We start from the raw sequence: 21,332 nt of genomic DNA on the forward strand, positions 1-21,332 counted from the left end.
AGCCAAGTGTTGTTATACTCCATATATCATATTCTTATGTTTTATGTTTCAGTTGGTTCAGTTTTTACAAGTGTAATTGACATTTCCTACAATCTCTTCTCTTACAGAAACTCACGAACACCTGGAACCCATATTCCATATGACCATATGTATAGCGATATAACTAGAAATTAGCCTAAATAGGTTATTGATATCCATGTAATCTTTTGCAAATTGACGTTTGTATGGAGTTTTAATGACTTTTCGAATTCATTCTTTGTATGTATGGACATCTTATTTGCATTATCATGTCAATTGTTCATAACTTCGAATTAAATTTAGATGTCAGCAGTTACTGAACTTTTTGAACAAATTTTCTTGCGTAGTATTTATTATGATTAGTTGTACTAACTCAATTTTTAATTTTATATATTTCTCGCACGCGTAGCGTATATATAAGACTAGTAATAATAATAATATAACAATAATAGTAATAATAATAATAATAATAATAATAATAATAATAGCTTCCCACTAATTATTTGTAAAATATTTGACTTTGTTAGCATTTGATTTATATAATAATAATAATAATAATAATAATAATAATAATAATAAATAAAAATGAACATTACAATATAATTAATAGTAATATTTAACATTATAATAATAAAAATAAAATAAGATCATTAAAGACGAAGCGGAACACAATGTTATTCCTTTTTAAATGAAATTAAGTCTAAATGAACAGGGCCTAATATAAGTTGCGCTTAGTTAATACTTGAATGTTGGAGGGTCATTCTCTCAAACCGCTAGCTTTCGTAAATGTGGCAAACAGAACGGCGTATAAAGATGCTAATTTTTGGTCAACTACATTATGAATCAAATATCTTGAGATTATAACAAGTTAGGTTAAAATCTGATTGACCAAATTATTGTAGATCGATAAACATTCAAATTTCCGGTTTACTCTAGTTACAGGTCACCAGTTATATAAAGAATGAATGTGCCACGATCGGTGAATTGTTTTTAATGCAATTTCTATTGAAATATCTTCTATTAGCAAAGTAAATGAAAATCATAGAACTTTCATTCAATTCTGCAAATTAACATTTTCTGGGATTAGTTAGATCTCTGAGGTTGGGCTCAAGTTTAGTTACTCCATTTGTTGGAGTATTATTTTTACATCAAAATAAATACATTTGTTGTTGGAGTAATATTTTTACATCAAAATAAGTACGAAGTATATTCTTTTCAAATAAACTAAGTTGTCAAAAATAGAAACTCTAATAAAAGGCAGAACAAGTGTAATATCTAATCAGGCCTCGTGTTAGGCCTAGGCTTCTTAGGTAGTTCATCTCGAGCCAAGCTTTGATAAGGTTAACACCAAAAGCTCACCACCATTGATCTCAGCTTAGTTGAAGCCAACACTTAAATAATATCATACATTTGGTAGTTAACTACTATAGTTACGAATGATTGTCCAAAATAATTATTTAAAAAAAAAGCTGCACAATTGCCACGGATTTGTCAATTTTAGCTCCCCTGTTGCAGTCTGTTTCAAGTGCTATCTATATCTGTTTAATTAGCATAGCTTGATAACTGCCTCTTCTATAGTTCTGTGCTATTCTCAACACTATGGTATATACATTGAAAGAACACCTGGAACTGAATGTCAGACACCAACACCTCCAGTCCCCCGATTGGTTACAAAAAAAATTGAAGAAAGTAAAAAAAAAAAAAAGAAATTTGGCAGCACCATCTTGTCATGCCTAGAATACTCTATGTTTCTCCCTTCCTTTATATCACTGAACCAAGTGTTCTACAAATACCTAGAGCGGCTCAAACACAGTTCGTCTTTCTAGGAGCTCAGATAAAACACTTCTCATTTTATCAACAGATATAGGTTTCAATACGCAACCATCCATACCCACCCTGACACAATTTTCTCGGGTCAACCTGTCCGCACTCCCAGTGAGTGCTACAATTAACGGCCTTTCATGACGCTTTGAGAACCTTTTTCTTATTTGAACAGCAACTTCAAAGCCATCAAATCCAGGCATAGACAAATCAAGGAATACCACCCTGTATTCTCGGGAGACAGCTAACAAACATTCCTCACTAGACGCTACAGTCAAGACATCACATCCAACGTGCATCAGAAGTCCTTTTGTCACTGTTCTGCTAACCCTGCACATAAGTCCCCGTAGTATGCTTTAGAAAGTAAATTAGAGCTAAACATTTGCAAAGGGAACTCGCAGAACCAGTTAATAGCCCTGTTCCACTGATTGACTGATTGAAGCCCACTTCTTGCTATGAATACTAAAACTGTTTAACTCCATACATTCATGAGAAGCTAGGACATAAACAAACATAAAAGTATCTCACTCTCTCTGTTTTTTACTCATAGTATATTAAGCTTGCTTGTCGTTGTCAGGGCCTCTGGGGTTTCCCTCTCTCATAGAGATTTTCATGTAAATCTTGAATCATTTTTTGCTTTTTAATATTCTTTAATCAGATTTATTTCCATTGGTTGGAGTGCTTACCTTATGTCCATTTCCAATGGAGCCAAAGATTCATGTGTTCTTTTGGTTGTGGGATGTAATGGACTAAATCAAAATGACTCTTAAAACCTCTTCGCTTCCTTTCCATGAAGTAGAAGATGGTCGTCATGTTGTCGTCCGTTATCGCTTTTGGATCAATTGGAAACAACCTCTCTATAATTGCAGGGGTAAGGTTGCGTACACCCGACCCCCCCCTACCCCGCTTCTTGCGGGAGCCTCTTTGAGGCAATGGGGTAATGATAATGATAATGATGAATGGTGGGAGTGCTTACCTGGGGGGTGGGGGATAAATAAAAAAAAAGTTGAAAAAAAAAGAGACCATCATCAACTTACCCATTCTCATCCATAATGAGAACTTTGAGGCCACCAAAGCTCGATTGAATATGATTCACCAATGGTTTGGATGCAAAAGGGACCATGGCTCCATTTGAACGCTCGGGACTTCCAAGTTTAACTACAAAAATAGCTGTGCAACCCTTCCCAAGACCTTCACTTTCAATCCAGATATTCCCTTCCATGAGATTTACAAACCTAATTTGGAAATTATCCAATACATAGAGAAACAAACACAATAGTCAAATATAAATTAAATAGAAATGGTCAGGTTAGCTAAGCTGATACGAAGTATCAGACAGGAACAGTGAGAGAAGATTTTCCGAATAAATGCCACTTCAACAAAAGGCCAAGTTACCTCTTGCAGATGGCAAGGCCCAGTCCACTACCACCAGAATTTCGATTGGCAGGTGTTTGTGGTTGGGCAAATTTTGTGAAGAGCTTTGGAATATCTTGCGGATTGATTCCAGGTCCTGAATCCTTCACCTAAGCTCAATAAAGTCGGTGCAGTCGAATAAAGTCGGTGCAGTCAAATAAAGGATTGATTTAGTGTTTAAAGAAAAGAATAATGAAATTAACCTGCACTCGCAAATAGAAGTGATCATCTGTCGCTAATGGAATGAAATCAGGAGTCCGAGCATCTCTTAAAGATTCTGCTTTTGCAACTAAAGCAGTAACTGAGACACTTCCTTCTTTCGTAAACTTCACAGCATTACCAATAACATTCAATAGAACCTGCATTAGACGTTTTTCATCACCAACAGCAAACTCTGGCACATCCGTTGCCAAATTCGTCGTTATCAACAACTTTTTGATAGATGCTATGGGCTTGATCAAATTAAGGACCTGCATCAATCTCACACATTTTATAAAGGCTGAAATCAACTATCATGCAAAGAACCATTGTTTCACCACATCACTAGATAATGACAAAAACTACCGCATGACCAAAACCAATCCAAATAACAATGAAGAGAACAGTTAAAAGTTATAATGAGAAAAGGGAAAACAAAATCTTGACAGCAACACTTGGAAAGAATTTTATGCACAATGGAACATAACCACTAGAACAACAAATGAAGGCATAAACAGTCACTTTACCTCTCTAAACATCGTGTGGAGATTAAATACTCCATTATCAAGCTTCAAACTTCCATCTTCAAGCCGTGAAAGGTCCAAAACATCATTTATCAGAGTCGCAAGAAGATTACTGCTTTTTAGAATTGCCTCAACCATCAATCGCTGCTCAGGGATCAACTCAGTTTCTTGCAGTAAGGAGGAAAGGGCTATAATTGCATGCATAGGTGTCCGCATTTCATGATTCATCACAGCCAAAAAGTCATTTCGAGCACGGATGGCAGTCTCCGCTTCTCTGCGAGCCAAATCAAGTGCAACATTTTGCTCCAAAAGTTGTTGTTGAGCTCTCATAGATTCTTCCAAAATTGCCGCATGGGACAAGGCAACTGCTACCTGGATCATTAAGAAAATGGACGACTACATCAGAATACATGAACATGAACGTCCGTGGAAATACAGAAAAATAACTAATAATTTATTGCTTTATCAATGAAAAAGTGTACCTATCAATGCAACCACAACACGAACAAGAGAGAAAGGACATATTATGCTTGCGAATAACCACTTCTCAGCGTTATGCTATGTGTCATGGTCCGAGTGTTTTTACACCGGATTGTGCGGCGCGCTCTTGCCTATGGGGCGGCAAGGGCGCAAGACTTGCACGAAAAGTGTATCTCAATGCTTGAGGGGCACGATTGGGTGCTTGATCCAGAATGGACATTCTTGCCTAATGGCGACAAGAGCGAAGGTTGAGGGTCGATCGGGCCGCTTGTGTGCGCACAGCCGGCACAAGCAGGACCGACGATGAGAATGTATTTGTTTTGGAAAGACTTTGTTGAGTCTTGAAAAGCTTAAAAACATGCGACTAACACAAAATCTATAAAGGCTAACAACAATGCAAGTAATTAAGCAAAGGCAACTTATGATGAGAGGTATTGGTCCATACACCTCATAGAGGTTCATTTTAAATTAGCTTTAAACTTCTAGCTAACACTGTATTGAAAGCAACATAATAATTCTATATAAAACCTAGAAAACTATTAGAAAGGTCCTAGAAAGCAATAGATAAGCAAAATACAAGTAAAGAAAGGTTGGATTCTAACATTATGAATATCAATTGCAGATGATAATTAGAGGAAGGCGACATTAAATAGAAGTTTACACATAGGTCAGTCCCGGCCCTGGGCATAGGCGAGAGCTGCAACCGCCTAGGGCGAAGGCGGGAAGGGGACCCAAAAAACTAGTATGTGAATACTACAGTATTAGTAAATGTTCACGCGGATTTAGATTTTAGACAGATTAGTTCCTTTGGCTTTGGGTTAGCGGTGGGTGAAAGAGATAAAAGTATTTGACTCCGCATGAGCTCGATTCCGTTCTCCCGCATTTCTTCCCTTATTTTTTTGAAACATTTGTCTAATTTCCTTTTATAAAGTACTTATGTCTTTTTCTTACTTATACTTTAATTCTAAATTTTTCTTGTTTGTCATTTTCCTTTTTTGTTTCTCATATGCTGTGTATTTGAGGAATTTATATCTCAAATTATTGGAAGGCAAATAAATCCCAAAGTTGAATTTATAATTTTTACTTCTGGTTTGCACAATTTTACTAACCTTTGAAAGGCAAATAATTCACAAAATTGAATATATAAATCCCAAAGTTCGATGTATGAACTTGAAAACTTTTAGCCTTCAGCACTCATACATTAAAAAAAACACTTTCTTGTCTATATTTATTTAGCATAGGGGCCCTAGTCTCTTATTTCGCCTAGGGCCCCCAAAATGTCAGGAACGGGCATGACATAGGTCATAAATTCTACAGCCTCTTCTAACGTAGAAGCTGTTTACAATTAACCCTTGAGACATGGCAGGTCACTGTGTGTTCTTCTCCTAACCCAGAGATGGTAAAATGTGACGCAACCAATGGATCAGCCTGAAATTTGCTCCTTGTTTACATTGGATATCTGAAATTTAATCAAATCCTAAAGTCGAACTCAAAGGCTTAGTTTTTTTTTTTATAGTAAAATTTATCCATTGATAAAAGTAATACAACATCTACACGTGAAATTTGAATCTAAGAAATACATAACAAATCGAATCAAAAAAAGCTCCCCTTCATCAAAACTACAATCATTGATAGATCTTGCAATGCAGTATGTCTCTCGCACATAAAAAAGGTTCACATAACCCTGGAACATTCAACCAACTACAACTAATAACAAAGACATACTACACGCATACCACATAGATTTATTGAAATAGAAAGACTACTTGAATCAAAGTTAGAGAATGGGTAAAAAATAGTCTACTTTGTGAAGAAATTAGACTATTTCGGCATAAAACACCAAAAAAAAAAGTGAAACCCTAGAAAGAGGAGAGGGAGAGAGAGGAAGGGGAAAGCTGCTAGATTCTTGGATTAGTTAAGATGGCGAAAACTGGGAATACAAAATCCAAATCCAACATGAACAAAATGATGACTGATGTCACAAATAAAACAAATAAAACATGAATGATGCTAATTCACATTTAAATCTTTAAGTTCTCTCATTCTCATACAACTATCCAAACTGTCATGTTGATGCACCCTGGAGGAATAATATGGTTGGTGTGGATGCCTGGTATGTTTCAAGTCAATCCAGTTGTGGTATCAGATCAGTTCATTCATGCTTCAGTAGTTCATAAGGCTTCTGGTTGTTCTTTTTTCTTTACTATAGTCTATGCTCAAAATAACCCTGCATTGAGAGTTAGATTATGGGATGACTTAAAGGGGATTGGAAGGTCCATGGCAGCTGCTTCTCCTATTTTCAACTTTCTTTTTTCGACAGGTGTACAACGGAAAATATTTAGTTACCTACTAGGTGAGGACCATGCAAAGCATGGTTATTACTAAAATAATTTATTATTTCAATAGTAACTAAATAAAGACTTGTGATACTAGGAAAACGTGAAAGTAAAAAGGATATATGCAAAAGTATAAATTCAAAGTGTGTAAAACAAATATTCAAATGAACTAAATTTTCATATTACAATACAAAGTTAAGGATTATAGTTGTATACTTGTATACTTGTATGCATGTAGATCGATCTAACAAAGTCAACCAAACCCAAATGACAGACGCAAGACTAATTTTTGTCATAAAAGAGTGACCCGAGAACTATTTCCGAAAAATAAATAACCCAAAAAGACCCAAGCATAACTGAGTTAGTCAAATAGTTTGAATTGATTACAATTTTGATAAATGGACTTCTAATGTTAGTCTCTTTATCATGTATTATTATTTTAATTAACATTCGTACTCACTGTGTATTACTATTATTAATAGTAGACTAACATTAGAAGTCCATTCATCAATGTTATTTAAATTAATTAAAAAGTTACAATAGTACAGAAATAAAATCAAATTGTAAAGGAAAAAATAATGTTGATTCACGTTTCCTCCGATATCACGTAGTTACATTTATGGTAATTGAATTATATTTTTATTTCATTTTTATCTCAGTTACCTAAAAAAAGTAATGTAAAATTTTTAAAAAAAGTAAAAAAATATTGTTTTGGCGGGAAAAATTTGCACCTGGAATTGACACGCTCATTCATGGTGTCCGTTTTATTATAATGCACTAGATATGTTAGAAAAGAAAGAGCATCACATATAAACACAATAAAAGGCATGGAAAAAGAAAGACCTCCAAACTTATAATTGTAAAGAGACCTTGAGCTAAAACTCAAGGATGTTAAGTCCACAACAATTGAGATGTTGCTCAAGTACTGCAATACAACACCAATACTTGACTGAAACATACCGTACCAGTGGCTTGTAGCAGATAGACTAAACCAACTCATTATCATTCATTATCATTACCCCATTGCCTCAAAGAGGCTCCCGCAAGAAGCAGGGTAAGGGGGGGTCGGACGTATACAACCTTACCCCAGCAATTACAAAGAGGTTGTTTCCAATTGACCCAAAAGCGATAACGGGACGACAACGGGTTGACCATCTTCTACTTCATGGAAATGAAGCGAACAGGTATTAAAAGCTATTTTGATTTAGTCCATTACATCCCACAGCCAAGAGAACAAATGAATCTATGGCTCCATTGGAAATGGACAGATAGACTAAACCAACTATCTAAATTTTTTATCACTTAGTATATTCTTGAACTACAAATCACATGCTCAAGAAGTGTTTCAATCATAAAGTGTATATAATTGCATATAAAAGTGAAATAAGAATGCCAAAGTTGTGCGCCCAGCTCGCATAAAAAGCTAATTCTAACTTTTCTTGGACATACATACACTCCTCCATGTTCAAACTAACTGATCAAAATCATCATAATGCATGACACTTGTTTATACAGAGACTATATCTTGTTGGCTTGTAGCGATGTAGTGTCACTAACAAAAGAATGTTTCTCAATAATTTGCAGTAATGAGATTGAAAAGAATCACAAAGCATGAAAATTAACAACTAATAAATGTAGGGATACAACATGAAAATAATAGCTTGGGCTCAAACTAACCTGATCTGCAACAACTTCAACAAGCTCCAATTCATGAACATGCCATTGTCTAGCACTGTCCGAAGGAAGCATCAAAACCATCAGCGCATAACGTTTTGTCGATAACTCTGGCCAATCATTGATTTGGAAATTAGAAAGATGAAGAAGGGGAACACGCACAGCAACCACCTCTCCAGGCATGTACTTCGTAGAGATAGGACGGATTCTAGCTACAGGACAGTTTGGTGAGATTTGCACAGCATGATTGGAACTGAATACTTGATTGATTACTGGATGTTGTATGGGAACGGTAAATCCAACAGGATTTTGTTGACGGAGTGTATAAGCTAATTGAAGTTCCAATCCTGTACGCGTTGGCATCCATAGAGCACACTCTTCAAGAGCCAATGTCCTACCAAGCTCAACAAGAGTGGTTTTAAGGATTGTATGTCGGTCAAGAGTACTCCTGATCTCATGAGTCAGCATCCTAACATGTCTCCCAGTTTCTTCTTGGGTACGGATGAGGCCCATCTCTCGGTCCAGATCTGCAGCCTTTTTTTTCAAAAACAATTCCCTAGTTTTCACACTCAATAAATCTGGAATTATATGCACGAGCATCAGTGCAGTTGCACACGACACTGCAGCGGTTAAAACCTTAGCGGTAGTCATAACTACTTCAACTGTTTTAGTATGTATTCTAAATGTCCATAAATTGATTAGATGTGTTGCTCCACAAAGCACTATAAAAGCACCAAACTGCACAAGAACCCATCTATACGGAAAAACAGCTGATTTTTTAACAAAGTAAATTAATTCCAATGGGATTGAAAAATAAGCAAGGGCTATGAAAAAATCAGAAATATATTGATACTTCATCAACAGATCATCATGAGGCCATTGCGGCTCAATACAATTGCACGACTCCATCTAGAACAAGCAACACCAATCAACGGCTGCTTTCTAATGCCTGCGGAAACACACAAGTACATCGAAACAATCAACTTTCATCCAAAGAGGTTCAAAACCTATCACATCACTGGTACAATTACAAGTAAACCCTTAGTATCCTCTATTTAAACCTATCACAGCACTCCTAGACAAACCTAAATCACCAGTACACAGCCACTATACAAAATGATACTGTCAATCACTCGAACAACTACTTCCACAAAGCTATAAACAAAACACCCAATTAGAGCTAGAAACGAACCCAAATGATCATATCTCCGAACCATGGAATTATCGAAATGGATCGCTATCACATATCACAAACAGTCCACTCTACTGAAAAGTAAAACTAAGACATATACTAAAAACAGTAGCTGAAGCTTGATCAACCAATTGCACCATTCGACCACATTTGCACCATTCAGTCACTCATTTCAAAGTAATCAACCTTTTTTCTTCCCCAGTTAATATACTAGCCCTTAATCATCAACCCCCGCTCCCCCGGAATATTATTTGCTTCTACGCTACTAATTCCATCCAAATTTAATTGTCTCATTACTATTTCAATTACACTATCACCACCCCAACTAATTCCGAACCGACCGAGTAATAAATACTGTGTAGCAAAGCATAAAATCATTTCTCCAACAAAAACTTAGAACAGAAGAAAGATGCAACAATCAACCCATAAAATCACAAAAACCCTACTAAAAATCATTAAAAACAATTCTTTAAACAAAAATAAATATTGAATTGATCAGAATAACAGATTAAAATCGAATTAAAGACAGTCAACTTACCCCTGAAAATCAATTTCTTCAAAAATTTGAAGAGGGAAACACGATCATGAGACAATTTAGACCCCCCAAGTATAATATTTTATTTTTGAGGAGGTTTTCTATTACAAGCGGTGGGAACTGAGATATAGGGACAAGGCTGTGATGGTGACTTTTCTCACTGACCGTTGAACTAGGGAAAAGGGAAATGTGGGGCCGGATATTTAGATAAAATGTAGGTGACAGTCTCACAGACAGAATAGGTTCTCCAATTATCTGGTTTAGTGGAATGAATGAATAAAGGACAGAAGCATTATTGTAGGATTAAAGATGGTACAAAAAAGGTTAATTATCTATCTAATATACTAAAAGAGAGGAAATCAATGTGGTGATGACAAGTGTCACTCATTGATTCGCCTCTCTTTTATATTAAAAAAATTAATTAATTTTTTTTGAGGGAATTAGAATATTTTATTTAAGGAAGTCTATTATTTATTTTGATTACAAATCCTAAAGATTCTGTTGATAATATATATTCGAATTTTCCGGCAAACAAATCCATTATACGGAATACATATTTCAGTTCATTATCTTATTATGAAATATGTTTTAGCTTATAGTTCAATATCATATTACGAAGTATGTTTTCAAAGTACAGTTTATGAAATTATTCTCTACAATTTAAAGAAACAATTTCCAAATTCTTCCCAATGTAAGACCACCACCCAAACCAATGCAAATCGATCTATAACAACAAAAACAAAAAAGTAATTCAATACCAACAATGTCAATAATCTAGCGCGCAATGTCAATAATCCATAAAAGAGCTCCATTGTTCAACATTAAACAACACGAGGAACAACCGAACAAGGTTAAAAGAAAAGTTGGTTATTTTTATTAATAGCGGCATAACGCCTGTTTAATAGAATCAAACAACTATGACACTTTCTTTTTTATAGCGTCTGTTTAATAGAATCAAACAACAAAAAGTATTGCATACTAATTGTTTACGTTCAAGTAAATTTGAATGAAATACTTATTATCTAAACTATTGCGCAAATATTTTGTCGCATCTAAATAGATTATAACAAAATATCAATATTGCAAATATTGTGCATAAGTAAAAATTTATTTGTCTTATTTAAGGAAAAATATGCACCTGAAATATATTGGTTGTTATAAATTGTAAATATTCTTTTGATATTGAATATCTTAAAAATTTACATATAAATGTAAATTATCAACAATCCATTCTTAAAGTTCATATAATTATGTATAAATAAATAAGTATGTTATTTTCCTCAAACTAAAAATCTGACTACGTGGTGCTGACATGTATACCTTTCTCTTTTATTTTCTCATTTTATAATACAGAAAATTATATTACACATAAATTAATTAATAGATAAATTACTGTCATACTACACCACCCAAACCAATGCAAATCGATCTATAACAACAAAAACAAAAAAGTAATTCAATACCAACAATGTCAATAATCTAGCGCGCAATGTCAATAATCCATAAAAGAGCTCCATTGTTCAACATTAAACAACACGAGGAACAACCGAACAAGGTTAAAAGAAAAGTTGGTTATTTTTATTAATAGCGGCATAACGCCTGTTTAATAGAATCAAACAACTATGACACTTTCTTTTTTATAGCGTCTGTTTAATAGAATCAAACAACAAAAAGTATTGCATACTAATTGTTTACGTTCAAGTAAATTTGAATGAAATACTTATTATCTAAACTATTGCGCAAATATTTTGTCGCATCTAAATAGATTATAACAAAATATCAATATTGCAAATATTGTGCATAAGTAAAAATTTATTTGTCTTATTTAAGGAAAAATATGCACCTGAAATATATTGGTTGTTATAAATTGTAAATATTCTTTTGATATTGAATATCTTAAAAATTTACATATAAATGTAAATTATCAACAATCCATTCTTAAAGTTCATATAATTATGTATAAATAAATAAGTATGTTATTTTCCTCAAACTAAAAATCTGACTACATGGTGCTGATGTATACCTTTCTCTTTTATTTTCTCATTTTATAATACAGAAAATTATATTACACATAAATTAATTAATAGATAAATTACTGTCATACTAGATTGAATGCATTATATTTCATGGTAACAATGACTTAACAATATGGAAAAGTAATTTAAAAAACATTCAATGTTTTACGTACGTAGGAAATTGACACCTAATATCTTAATTATATGGAGTACTACCTAATAAAATTGTATCTTATCATGTACTCCGTATATTTTATTAAATAATAAATAATATCATAAATATTTTATTATGGAATACAAGTTTATGCAATATCTTTATACACAATAATATCATTGACAATATTACTAACATATATACGTACTTATTTAATTCATTATACAATTTTATTGTACATTTTCACGTCTTTATAGAATGGAACTGAATATCTATACATATTTTTAAAATAAGAATTATAAACAAACATCATATTATTGTTACTAATACTACGTATTGCATAGTAATTTCTTAAAGGGAATAATTTATGTAAGAGTACACAAAATATGAATCTTAAACTTAAAGTATTTTTATATTTGATAAAATTTACCACTATAGAAAAATAATTAAATTTTAATGCAAGTTTGCGACAAATTAAAATTAGTTTACCTTCCCTATATAATATAATCAAGGAATGAAAATAATTTTTGTCTATCAAGGAATGAAAGCATTTTAGCATATACTACTCTTCGTTCTTTTGAGCGCTACTATGTTATTCATATTGACCAAAATTGTGGAATACTCAACAACCGATTTGACAATATAACAATAAGCTGTTAGTAATAATTTGTTAATGGTTGTTTTAATTTTTATTATTAACCTTTTATGAAGTATACAATAGAAACATATCAATAAAATACGAACACTATATCCAAATCTATCTATCTATATATTATACTAAAATAGAGGAAATCAATGTGGTGATGACAAATGTCACTCATTGATTGGCCTCTCTTGTAGATATAAAAAAATTAAAAAATAAAATAATATACTTGATTCTATAATTATTTTGTTAACATTTACCTCAAAAATATATTTGATTCTCTTTTCCGTAAAATAAAAAACAGATTTCATTCTATACATAAGGAATACATTTTTAAATTATATACTGTATCTTTTCTATTTTTGGTAACAAATATAATCAATATAAAATTATCTTTTTATTAAAAATTAATCTACTATACGAAGTACTTTATGATTTTTATAAAAAATCAAGAGTAGTCTACTTATTTGTATTTCGTACTTACATAATTCCAACACAAATAAATATATTAGAAAATCAATCAAGTATGAATAAGAGTGTATAAAAAATTACAATAGTACTAACTCTATAACATTTTAACAGCTAAATGCGATCATTATAAAAATTCAAGAGAAGCCTACTTATTTGTGTTTCGTACTTCTATAATTCGAACACAAATAAATTATAAAAGCAATCAAGTATGAATAAGAGTGTATAAAAAATTACAATAATACGTACTCTATAACATTTTAACAGCTAAATGCGATCATTATAAAAAGGCATTGTACTATTTTATACATAGTATATTTACCAACTAAATAAGATAATTATAACCGTCATTGATTGTACTACTTTGTACATAGTATATTTAACAACTAAATTTAATAATTATCACCGCAATTGATAGTAATATTTTACTACTTTAAAAAAATTATGTAACTTCTTTAAATATGAGCAAAAATTGTGTAATTTAATCTATATACTACTTTACTACGTAATTCCTAAATTTTTTAGATGCAACTATTTGATTTTTACACTGGCTATTATATTCACACATACCTCTACTTTTTCTGTTTTTTGGTGATTATTAATACTTTATGATGAACATAGTCATGTATTCCTTAGCTTTTTATTGGATTTGTCTAAATATTTACATAATACTATCATTTTTTTTAATAATTTTTATTAATTGATAATTAAAGATATTAATTGTTGAAATTATTTACTAATAAACGTGGAAATAAAAGTGGTTTATCCAAAAAAAATGGAAGAAGTAGTAAACAAGAAAACATGACTAACACATAGTCCTCTCTACCTAAAAAAGCTCCTCCAAATATTTTAGTCCAAACAATTGACTTATGTTTTAGTCGACTTTTAACAAACATCTGTATATGAATTGCTATATTAAAAGAGACGCAAAATGATGTAGAGCTGACAACTATCGCTCTAATTTGTCTCTTTTAAAATATTGGTAACTAACCTATGATAAAATAATTAATATACTTTAAATATATTTTACCTAAAATCTTCTAATCGATTATGGTAATAATCGATTATACTACGAATTACTTATTTACCCATGTCAATAAATTTCTTAATATAAATCTATATACTCCGTACTATACTAAAAAAGTGGCAAATGATGTAGAGATGACAAATGTTGCTCTCTGATTTGCCTCTCTTATACCATAAATAATAATTAATTGTAAGTATTATCAAGTTTCGCTTAGAAATTGTGTCATTTCCTGAGTACATATATGTTCGAACATTCCTTTGATCGTTTATTATTGGAGAAATCGACCATAATAATCCCAACTTTGATATGTCTTCTTTTATTAATCCCAACCATGAGTTATTTTTTAATAATACAAACTTTAGGGGTAATTCGCTTTTAATGTGTCAAAACCGGAAACAACCTACTAGACATGTAAAAGTTTTCATGTGTTATTTTTTTATTTGTCTATTTTTAGTAAAAAATAAAATAAAATAAAATAAACTGATTCATCTAAAAAAGCAACAATATCCTAGATTCCATTAAAGTAACTCAAGTTAGTTTGATTTATTGTCACTTATTACGAAGTACGAAGTATTTTACTATCAATGCTGGGAATCAGATACCATTAGATTGCTAAAGAACTTCTTCTTTTCCATTTTATAATTGCAATTTCACTGGAAATGAATAATGAGTAGTGTAATAGATGTTGCAGGAATTGCGAATGGGACGTTTGATGTGGTAGTTTCTTACTTAATTAGAAGGAAGATGCAACTTTAATCTAATAACAGAGTTTTTTTTTTTTACGCAAAAAATATTTATTCAATTTTGTTATTTATCCTACTTCCAAACTTTTTTTTTATACTTGATGTTTGTTGGAATTTCCTGGATTTTTTTTATTTTTGATTAAGATGGTATTTTCACTTTTCAGTTGGAACTACAAAAAAAAAAAAAAAAAAACTATAGTACTTGCAAGTTTAATGGAGAAGGATAGTTTTGGGAGGAGATAGAGGAGAGCATGGTGATGGGGTATTGGGATTGTGGTGTGAGACTATGAGTTGAAGCTTTAATAGAAGAAAGAGGGTAGATAACGGAAAGGGAGATTTTAAAAAAACCAAGTTAACAAAGGAATTTTTTACATGTTTGAAAGGTTATAAGTCATTTAGGATTGTCAAAAGAGAATGACTTCTAAAGTTTGGATGATTGAAAAATAAATCATAGTTGGGATTTATAAAAGCAAACCGCACAAAGTTGGTATTATTAGAATCGATTATTCCTTTATTATTTGTTATCCAATCAAAATCTTTGCATACAATTTCTGATCGATAAACGATATAGAAAATCTTATAATAGTTTAACTTGAACTATCAATTATATATATTATTCATAATACTGTCAACTTTTTAAGAATTTGTGTCATGTAATGAATACGGTATGCATAACAAAAGTTAACAATTGATTTAATGTATTTAACAAGGTTGTCTCAAATATTTTATAGGCCCTTTGTTAACTAACAAAATGAGCCCACTAGCCATATAATTTCTTTAATACGAAGCCTATACTTAATCTTAAATATAAAAAATAACTTTTACCACATTCTCATTATCGTAATGTCTTTGGAGCATAGATAAAAATTTATTCACCAATATTATTGAAGTCTTAAGAGCATGTTGATTGAAAGAGCATGTTGATTGAAATTTTGACTAATATATTGTAATCAACTATGTCCAAAGTCATATGATCTAAATGATTACGTTTCCTTATTATTAATATATTTGCAATAACAAAATATTTTTTATATATTAATGTAAATGACTGCAATATCACTTTAAAATTTCGTGCAAAAAAATTACTCCCTCCGTCCCTTAATACTCGACCTGTTGATACATGTGAAGGGGGGTGATGAACAGAGGATGGATTTTATTTTGTACCTCTCGAGATGGGGGTTGAGAGGGGTGGGTATCGTTCCTATATCGTAGATGGAGGGGATAAAGATGAGAATTGTAGGCGGGTGCGGGTGTGAATACTCTGCCCCGTCTCAAAGTCATATCTAACTCAATAAAGTAAATTTTCTAGATAGGTGTTAAGTGATCCGATCATGAGGTTGACGGGGCGACTGTGCGAGTTTTAAGTGGGTATTAATATCTAAGTGAATGGCGGGTGAGATAACCATATGTTTGACACAAGTGGTGAATGAGAATGAAAATAATTTTATCTATGTACCCTTATTTGTTTAATTTTTTTTAATAAATAAGACATTGAATGAGGAATAACAAATTTATCCATCATTAATTATTTTTTATTTGGAGAATATCTATAAACTTTATTTTGATGATAATTATCTACCAGATTTCATACAAATTTATATTTAGATTATAAATCGTGCATCGCACGGGTATTATACTAGTAAAGTAACTAATATCTAAGATATTATGACTTTATGAGAAATATTATTCTCAATTGCATGAGATTATTATCTACAATATCTCCATATAAATATGTTAAATCATAATTAAAATAAAAAAAATCGGTGGAACAGATTTGATGGACATTCATCTATCTCCGCCCTGTTTAGACGAGAATAAGTAGTGGTTTGATAAGTGATGAACATTTATACAGATAAAATAATATTCTCCATGGTGACGTGGTGGGTTTGGTTTTGAGTTTTAGCCAATATAGTTTCTTTCTTCATAAATACAATCCACAAAATACAACCAATTTTTTAAATTTTATTTTGATCACATAAAAAACAAATGGAATAAAGAAAAATGGAGGTAGGGTGCATTCTTTTCACCTTATTTAAAATGAATTTAAATTTATCTAAACTTATTGGATTTGGACTTGATTAAATCTAATAGACCTAATGAAACTTATTTGATTTGATCATAACTGATTTCAAAAGAGTAAACTTGAAATAGAGCAAGTAACAAAATGAGGTGGGCTACAAAATGATACGGGTAACACAATAAAAAAAGACATAATATCTGAACATATAACTTTTTTTTCAAGGGTGAAGAAAACACATATGTAATATAAGTTATAATCATTTGTTCTGAATATTTCTATAATTTTTATAGTTAATAAAATTTTTTGTTAATAAAATAAGTTCAACATTCTCAAAAGTGAGTAGACATACTGCACATTTTATATAAATTCATATTTAAATTTTAAAGTTACTATGTAAGGTAAAAGAAATTTCGATGCATTTGTAGTGGGATAATAACTAGAGATGGCCAACGTGGCGTGTTGGATGGCTCATGAGTGAGTTTGGTGGGTCATGGGGCGGGGATAATTAACACACAAACCTCCGTAGTTAAATCATGGTGGGTTGAGTCGTGGATTGTGTCGGAAAAAATGGACAAAGTACATGATGGGTCGAGGGTTATATGGGTCGTGGTGGGTTGTGCGTGTCGAGTGGGTCCGATGGGTTTGGTGGGATATGACAGGTTTATGCCAAATGTGACTCCGATGGGTCAGATGTATTAGATGGGTCTGGTGGGTTTAGACGAGTTTTAGGAACTGATGTGGGTTAGGTGGGTTTAGACGATTTTTTAATCGTTAAAAAGTTACAAATTTATATGAATTTAAATGAATTTCTATATGTTACTCACATACTCACTTAAATGTGGTTAATGTATATTTAAACAATAAAATTAGATTTTTTTTAGCATTTTAAACATACAAAATAGTTTAAATTAGAAATGGTTCGTTGGGTTGAGTTCGTGTATTGGGTGGGTTGATTTCGGGTGTTGGGTTGGATGGGTCGGGTGTGCCGTGGTGGGCTGTGTCGAGTTTGATGGGGTCGGTCGAAATGGGTTGTGTTGAAAAAACTCGACCCACGACACATTGAGTCATGGGTCATAAGTTAGTCCGACCCACGTAACCCACTATGGGATATGTCAGGATGGGTTAGGTCAGACCTGACTCACTGTCCATCTCTAATAAAGACTAATGAGACATGTAACCAAATGGGTACGGGTAACACGATAAAAAAAATGAGATAGTATAGGATGTTAATTGATTTTTATACCTAACATGAAATTATGGGTGACGCGTGTAAATGAGAATGAAAAATCCACTTTTTTTTTTGTAAACTTCGCACTTAAAGTTAAAGTTTGTAAATCGTGCATCGCACGGGTCCTATACTAGTTTGAGTCTAAACAGAAGTCAAATAGTTTCCAGATATGGTCAGTTTTTGAGTGTTTATTTTGTTGTAATTTGGACCAATTATGTTCCATTTTTAGGGGTGCAAATCTAGAATTTTGAGGATATTTCATCCATTTGTTTAGACACCGGTGAGAAGCACGTATCATGCACGTGTTGGACCGACGTACATTTATAAATTTTACTACTCATATTAATTAAGTTGTTTTCTACAATATAAAAAATATTGTTATAATGCAATTAGACAACATGCTTGTATGAAATTCCTAAAATTGCCACTGCATGCATATAAACATATGTCTATTAATCAAGATTACAAGTCCATTTAAATTTGCTAGTTAGGCAACATGCTTAATATAATGCCTCAAAATTATCTTAGAACTCCCTACATTACATCGATATTTAATTAATTACAACGTCATGAACTTTTTTGGATGAACTCTTATCTACTCCTTTCGTATTTTAAAAAGAGATACACTTTGACCGGTACGTAGTTTTAGAATGGTAAGTTGAATTTATTAGAATAAGATGAAAGTGGGGTAGTGGGTAAATTATTTATTGTAGGGTTATGAATAATATAAACAATATAATTAATGCGAAAAAAACATAAAGCCAGGAATCCAAATTAATTTCCACATAGTGAATTAGCATAATTAGCATAGGTACAATGTGATGCGTGCCTTCCCTAGCTGCTCCCGAACCGAATAAGAACAAGTATAGGACTCTAAATGTCGCCCATCTGTAGATAGTCCACAGCACCTTCGGACCCGCCTTATATTCAACCAACTAAAATATGCTCTAAGGTTTTATGTGCACTCGGGAAACTCACAATAATGTTAGGCAAATATTAAATTCTCTCTTGAACTTAATAAGTTAGAATAGTATATTAAATTGCATTATAAATTGTGATCATGAACCACATATTTATAGGGTGGAAATAGAGGAGTTTGAATTCTACTAGGAATCGATTAACTAAATCCATTAGGATTGTAGTTAATTAATAACATTAGAATTCTAGGGATAATCAAATACTAAGTATTTCAGATTTACCTAAAACATCTAATTTCAGTAGAATTAGGAAAACACGATTACTTGACTCGCAAGCAATCATAGCCGCCCAAGGCTTTGCACGTGTGGCTTTGAGCCCACCTTGCTTGGTAGTGCAGCACGCAGCCCGCAGCCCACGAATGGGTGCTGCTGCCTTACTCGGCCCATGCGCGCTGGGCGTTGGCAGCAAGCAGCACGCGGCCCACTCTTTGGGCGCTGCTGTCTTTTTCTCGGCCCATGCCTCGCTGCTCCGTGCGGGCTTGCTTGGCGCTGGGCCTTACGTCTCGCAAGCTCGTTCGTCAAGCGTTCGCAAGTCGCGCTTCCGATTCGTTTTCCGATTCCGAAATTCATTTCGAACAAATATTTACGTTTCCGTTAATATTTCCGATTCCAGAATTTATTTCTGATTCCGACAAAATTTCCGATTCCGGTAATATTTTGGTTTCCGGCAATATTTCCAATTCCGGCAATATTTCTATTTTCGATAATATTTTCCGATACGAACCATGTTTCCGTTTCCGGCAACATCTACGACTTGGATAATATTTATATTTCCGTCTTGATCCATATTTCCGTTTCCGCCAATATCATCATTTTCGGAGCATTCTATATTTTGCCTTTTGACGATTTCAGCTCCCACTAGAACCGAGATCCGTCGTTTCCGAATGTTCATAAATGGAGAATTTAATGAATAATATATTCACTTAAATACTTGATCCGTTCACGTACTATTTGTGTGACCCTACGGGTTCAGTCAAGAGTAAGCTGTGGATTTATGAATAATTCCACTTGAACTGAAGCAGCCTCTAGCTAGGCATTCAGCTCACTTGATCTCACTGAATTTATTAACTTGTTTAATTAATACTGAACCGCATTTATTAGTGTAACGCCCCGACCTCTAATTCAAGTATTAAAGCATAATTATCAGCGGAATTAACCTAATTTGGTCGGGACATTACCTGCCGTAACTCCCTCTTGGGAATTACAAGGCAACCATCAATCATAAGCTATTAAATCCCAAAAGTTAATATAATAATATTTTATATTACCAAAATAAAAGTACATAACTTACTAAGAGTCTTTAATTAAACTATTAAAACATTAAGCATAGACTAAGTGAATATTATTCAAGTAAAATTCCTCGCCACTACTCGTTTCCATCGTTCCCCGCAGTACCTAAAACAGGAAACAAAGGTGAGCCGAAGACTCAGTAACGAACTATTCTAGCAACGTAAATTCATTTCAATTCATTTTATTTAATAACACAAGGAGAATAGAATAATGTAAAACATTTTATAAAGTCCTTCATTTAATTCATTCTTAACTTTAGGGTGCACATGCTAGCCGTGGCAAGTATGACATGGTGGAATGTCTTCCACGATGGACCGCTGTCCATAAACATGGGGCCTTGGCCCAAAAACATGAGAGCCTTGGCTCAGTGTGCGGTTGCCCCATGGGTACATGCATGACCGAGAATCGTAACCTGTGAACATATACTGCCAAACGGACTAGGTCTTTCACTTTCATTTATCATGTTTCGTTTAATTTTACATTTTAGCCTTTTACTTCAGTTGAAGTAACATATTTCCTTTGGATCATATGATCAAACATCCTTTCTTTCATGGTTTCTTATAAACATTATTTTAT

General features: G+C 32.7%; 1 protein-coding gene across 1 annotated transcript; it reads right to left on the minus strand.

Annotated features, from left to right (window-relative positions):
• Positions 1-1,125: 1,125 nt before the first annotated feature.
• Positions 1,126-10,352, minus strand: LOC110796378 (ethylene receptor). The gene is made up of 7 exons (XM_022001439.2): positions 10,195-10,352; positions 8,468-9,413; positions 3,978-4,346; positions 3,456-3,722; positions 3,235-3,362; positions 2,877-3,074; positions 1,126-2,169 (listed from the first exon to the last, which is right to left on the minus strand). Exons 2-7 carry the CDS (start codon positions 9,371-9,373, stop codon positions 1,812-1,814), a joined length of 2,226 nt encoding a protein of 741 aa, XP_021857131.2. The 5' UTR covers positions 9,374-9,413; positions 10,195-10,352; the 3' UTR covers positions 1,126-1,811.
• Between the last annotated feature and the right edge of the window lie 10,980 nt (positions 10,353-21,332).

The sequence above is a fragment of the Spinacia oleracea genome, chromosome 4 (assembly GCF_020520425.1).
Source record: "Spinacia oleracea cultivar Varoflay chromosome 4, BTI_SOV_V1, whole genome shotgun sequence".
In the NCBI taxonomy this organism is placed as follows: domain Eukaryota; kingdom Viridiplantae; phylum Streptophyta; class Magnoliopsida; order Caryophyllales; family Amaranthaceae; genus Spinacia; species Spinacia oleracea.

Coding starts and splice junctions, on each gene's coding strand:
- LOC110796378 (XM_022001439.2), bottom strand. CDS start 9,373: ATGGAGTCGTGCAATTGTATTGAGCCGCAATGGCCTCATGATGATCTG. Junction 4,347..8,467: donor TTGAAGTTGTTGCAGATCAG/GTTAGTTTGAGC, acceptor TTAATGATCCAG/GTAGCAGTTGCCTTGTCCCA. Junction 3,723..3,977: donor TCCACACGATGTTTAGAGAG/GTAAAGTGACTG, acceptor AGATTGATGCAG/GTCCTTAATTTGATCAAGCC.